The following is a 4,579-nucleotide window of genomic DNA, read 5'->3' on the forward strand; positions in this document are numbered from 1 at the left end:
GAAGAGCAGTTTTAACTACTGAGCCATTGCCCAGCCCAGCCATTGCCCGGCCCAGCACTTCAAATCTTTTTTTTTTTTTTTTTTTTTTTTTTTTTCTTTTTCTTTTTTTTTTTAATATTTTTATTACATATTTTCCTCAATTACGTTTCCAATGCTATCCCAAAAGTCCCCCATAGCGCCCCCCACAGCACTTCAAATCTTAACTCACTTGCTTAGGAGACAAAGATAGTGTCCTAAGTCCCCAGAGAATACAGTAAGAACTCATTCATTCTCTTTTGACTGAAAAGACAGTGGTCCAGGAACATGGAAGATACCAGCTGTTAGTCTGAGCATCTAATGCAGGCACTTTGTCAGTAAAGTTTTATTGACACACAGCATAGAGCCCGTCAATGTTGATAAAGTTTTATTGACACAGAACCACTTCACAGATCTCCTCCAACTCCTCTGGTGTTCATGATAAGTGTACTGTCCTTGCAACACAAACCACCCAGCCAACAATGCTGACAGTGTTTACTATTTGGCCTTTTCTCTGAAAAGTTCACCTGACCCTCAGTGTGTCCAGGTGAGACAACACCGTTAGCCCTCTAGCATCTGAGGAGGTGGGATGGGCAGAGAGGTGAAAAGGCTGAGAAACAGACACAGAATCACACACCACTATACCGGTGAGCCCAGATCCAAACCCAGGGAAGATAGGTGTGGTGGTGCAGGCCTGGCTAAGGCAGTGGGTACTTCTGTGAGTTTCAGGACAGCCTAGTCTACATAGTAGTCTACATAGTTTCAAAAGAAGACCAAGGGAAAGTGGGTGGCTCGGCAGGAAGGCAGTGGAAGATGTCCTGGGACCTCCACATGCACACAAAGTGAGCATACAGTCTCCAAAACCAAACCAAAGGACAACTCCTCTATCACAGAAGCGAGTTCTGTGACTCACTTTCCCTGTGCTGCCCCAAGGCCCAGTGAGTGTCTAGGGCCAAGGGGCTGCAGTCCAGGCAGAAAGTCACATGGTGCACTCTCTGAGGGAGACAGGCCCTATGTCTTTCTTACTGTGGCTCTCCAGTGCCCTGGGAACAAAGTCTAAGTTCACCCAATACCCCTTTGCTCAGTCTGGCAGCATCACAGGGCTGACTAAACTCCTGAGTTCAGTAGACCATATCCAGCCATTGGCCAAGGCTGGGCCTCGTGCAGAAGCTGAAACCCCTCAGGAGCTGCTGCTGTGGCTCTCTCGCGGGTCGGGGGTCCGACTAGGGGCCCTGAACTGTATCAGGACTCCTTTCATCCCATGGAGAACTCAGGGTGACTGGGTCCGGGATCCCTGCGACGTTTTGGGGTGCAGCTGCGCGGTGCGGAGCGTCTGCGGCCGGCAGGAGGCGCGCGCGGGCGCGCGGGATCCAGGGAACGCGCAGAGGCGGCGCGCACACGAGCCCACCCGGCCGCGCCCGGACAATACCCGGCGCGCTGGGGACGATGCCCGCCCCGGTGCCGCCCCCGCGCCGCACAGCCCCGGCCGCCAGGCCCTAGAGTCGGCCCTGCCCCGCGCTGCACCGCCCACGGACCTCGCGGGAGATGGAGTGAGTACCCAGCCGCGCGCGCTCTGCCGCCCCAGGCCCCCAACGGGGAACCTAGAGGCGACGCGGGTAGACCGTGCCCAGCTGCAAAAGGGAAGGATCGAGCTGGGCTGCGCACTCCAGGCCTGGTCCCCAATCAAGCTGGAGGGGGGGGCACGTGGGTTGCACCCACACATCTCTTGCAGGATGCAAAGGAGAGAGGCCCACGCGCGCGCAAGACCCTTTATCCAAGCTGGGCCACCTGTGGGTGGGCGCCCCCCCCCAGAGGCTGCGGGACTTCGGGAGTAATGGGACCCTTCCTCAAGAGGCTGGGTGCTCCCCGCTTCCCCTCCCCCAGCTTCGGTTTGCTGCTCCTGGCGCTTCTGTCGGTTCTTCCTGCGCTCTGCCCTCCTCGTGGCCTCTTCTGGGTCCGCAGCCTCTTGGCCAAACCAATTTCGACCCCTTAGATGTCCTGAGTTGCCACTGGCTGGAGAGGTAGATTTCCGTGGAGAGCTAGGCGGGCGGTTCCCTGACAGAAGCTTTAATCTGATTTCCCCCCTTTCCCTCTAAGAGTATCCCCTCCCCCTTCCCAGAAAAAGCGGGGACCAGATGGTGTGACTCAAAGGAGTGGCTGACTGAGGTTGAAAATGATGGTGGAACCCAGTCCCCAAATCTAGTCTGAGTGAGCTGGGGTCTGTTTGTGTGGGTCTGCGAAGCGATGGGCAGTGGAAGATTTCATACGCACCGGGGCCCGTTCAGGCATGCAGCCCACTCTGGGCAATGTGAGGGTGTCCCCCAAGCCCCTTACTCCCACAGGTGGGAAAGATAGGTGGTCTAGGGGTGCTTGACAAGCCTGGTGGTAGGAAAACATCTTCTAGGTCACAAATCTGCCTGCTTGGTGTCTTGGGGCATCCCACACAGGGAGCCTGTCCTTACCGAAGCCAGGGCTGGGGCAGAGCAGTCTGGCCAGCCCGGCTTGGCTGGTGACCGCTCCCCCTGCCCTTCCCTCTCTGGGTGTGTTTTGTGCAAGACAACTTTCCTCTTGGGATTAACCCGTGACCCGCCACACCCTCTGATGGGTGGGAGCTGTCACATCCTTCCCTGGCCAAGAAGGCTGACACCCAGCCCTTGCGTCCTTTACTTCAGAAAGCCCAGACAAAGGCCTGGCTGCTCCTCCGCCCTGCCCCGGGAGCCCAGCCAGGGGCTCAGGGGAGCCAGGGCCTGCACTTGCCTGCCCCACATCCCCTGGCTTGTTTATCTGTTCTGCTGGCCTGACCCAAGAGAGCCTCTGACAGTGGGGGGCCAGGCCCGGGTGTGGGGTGTGGCTGTGGTCAGTGGGCCGCACAGACAGGTGACAGAACCTCCCACCCGGAACAGCAGATGAAAGGGTTGTTTCTGGTTAGGCCCCCTATTGTTTCCTGTTCTTCTAGCCTTTTTTCCCACTGGGGATCCTAAGGCTCAGAGGGGACTAGATGATAGCCCAGAGCTACACAGCATACCCAGAGGCCCCTAGCACCTGCTGCAAGGCTCTCCTTGGGTGGTAGCCTATCTCTTAGAGTAGCTGAGAATGAGAGAAAACCTCTCTTAGGTTTCCAGTTGATACGAGGTGGGGTGAATGCCATCTGGACCGACCAGGCCAGTCTTGGACACCTGACTTCCATCACAATCCTTTTCCACAAGGGCTAAACTCACTGCAACTCATTCCTTTGATGAACTTCATGGCCCAGAACATGAGATGGTTGCAAAGGCCAGCAGAAAGAGGATGCTCATGCTGCATTTTAAAGGTCGTCTGTGTGTGTGTGTGTGTGTGTGTGTGTGTGTGTGTGTGTGTGTGTGGTCTCTGTGAGTTCCAGGTCAGCCAGGGTTACATAGAAAAACCCCAGCTCAACAACAGCAAAAAGCATTTTAAATTTTAAGAAAGTAATGCTGGGCGTGGTGGCGCACGCCTTTAATCCCAGCAGAGGCAGAGGCAGGCGGATTTCTGAGTTCGAGGCCAGCCTGGTCTACAGAGTGAGTTCTAGGACAGCCAGGGCTAAACAGAGAAACCCTGTCTCGAAAACAAAAACAAAAACAAACAAACAAAAAAAAAGAAAGTAAATATATGCATTTAAAAATTAAAGGAGGTAGCTGGAGAGATGGCTTAGTGTATAAGAAAGCTTACTACCACAGGCATGGTAGCACACACCTTTAGTCCCAGGAGGCAGAGGCAGGCAGATCTCTGAGTTCAAGGCCAGCCTGGTCTGTAGAGTGAGTTTCAGAACAGCCAGGGATACATAGAGAAACCCTGTGTGTCAGGTGAGAGGCGGGGACAGGGAGGGGACCCCAGTTTGATTCTTGGCACCCCCACGGTGGCTCACAACTTCCTGTCACTCTAGAGACAAAGGATATGATGCCCTCTTCTGGCCTCCACAGGCATTGCGTGCATATGCACAAACCCACACACAGGCTCTAAAAATGAAATAAAGCTTTGAAAAATCTAAAGACCTAATAAAAAAATACTTTTGAAGAGAGGTGGCGGATATGGTGACCAGGAAGCTGTGGCAATCCTCCTGCCTCAGCCCCTTGGAATCCTGGAGCGACAAGTTTGAACTAACAGAATGGAGGAATGGGGGTGTTCAGATGTGAAGCCTTCACCAGGTTCTCTTTGGATCCCCACCCACCTGCCCCAACTCCACCTTCCCCTCCCCCTCCCTCTGCCTGTCAGTCTCTTGGTGCCAGGTCTGCACTGATAGTTCAATTTCAGAGCAAGCTTTGGTTCTATTTGTATCTATTTAGTCCCTGCACCTTCATACTCTAGCTGAGCATGTCCGCCTGGGCAACTTTGTAATGTTTTTCTACAATATAAGGGAATTTAGTTTGAAATGTGAGGTTTTGTTTGTTTGTTTGTTTTTATTTTTTTGGTTTTTTTTTTTTTTTTTCGAGACAGGGTTTCTCTTTATAGCTCTGGCTGTCCTGGAGCTCACTTTGTAGACCAGGCTGGCCTCGAACTCAGAAATCCGCCTGCCTCTGCCTCCCGAGTGCTGGGATTAAAGGCGTGC

At 53.8% G+C, this 4,579-nt stretch overlaps 1 protein-coding gene across 2 annotated transcripts in view; it reads left to right on the plus strand.

Annotated features, from left to right (window-relative positions):
- The first annotated feature begins 1,125 nt into the window (after window positions 1–1,125).
- Palm (paralemmin) overlaps window positions 1,126–4,579 on the plus strand; it is a 28,399-nt gene continuing 24,945 nt past the window's right edge. The window contains exon 1 of one of the 2 annotated variants that reach the window (XM_021174125.2): window positions 1,126–1,565. In XM_021174125.2, the coding sequence (XP_021029784.1) occupies window positions 1,561–1,565 (5 nt within the window). In that variant the 5' untranslated portion in view covers window positions 1,126–1,560. The remainder of the gene's footprint in view (window positions 1,566–4,579) is intronic. The other variant, XM_021174126.2, reaches the window with a different exon arrangement.

Source organism: Mus caroli, chromosome 10 (assembly GCF_900094665.2).
Source record: "Mus caroli chromosome 10, CAROLI_EIJ_v1.1, whole genome shotgun sequence".
NCBI classification, from domain to species: Eukaryota; Metazoa; Chordata; class Mammalia; order Rodentia; family Muridae; genus Mus; species Mus caroli.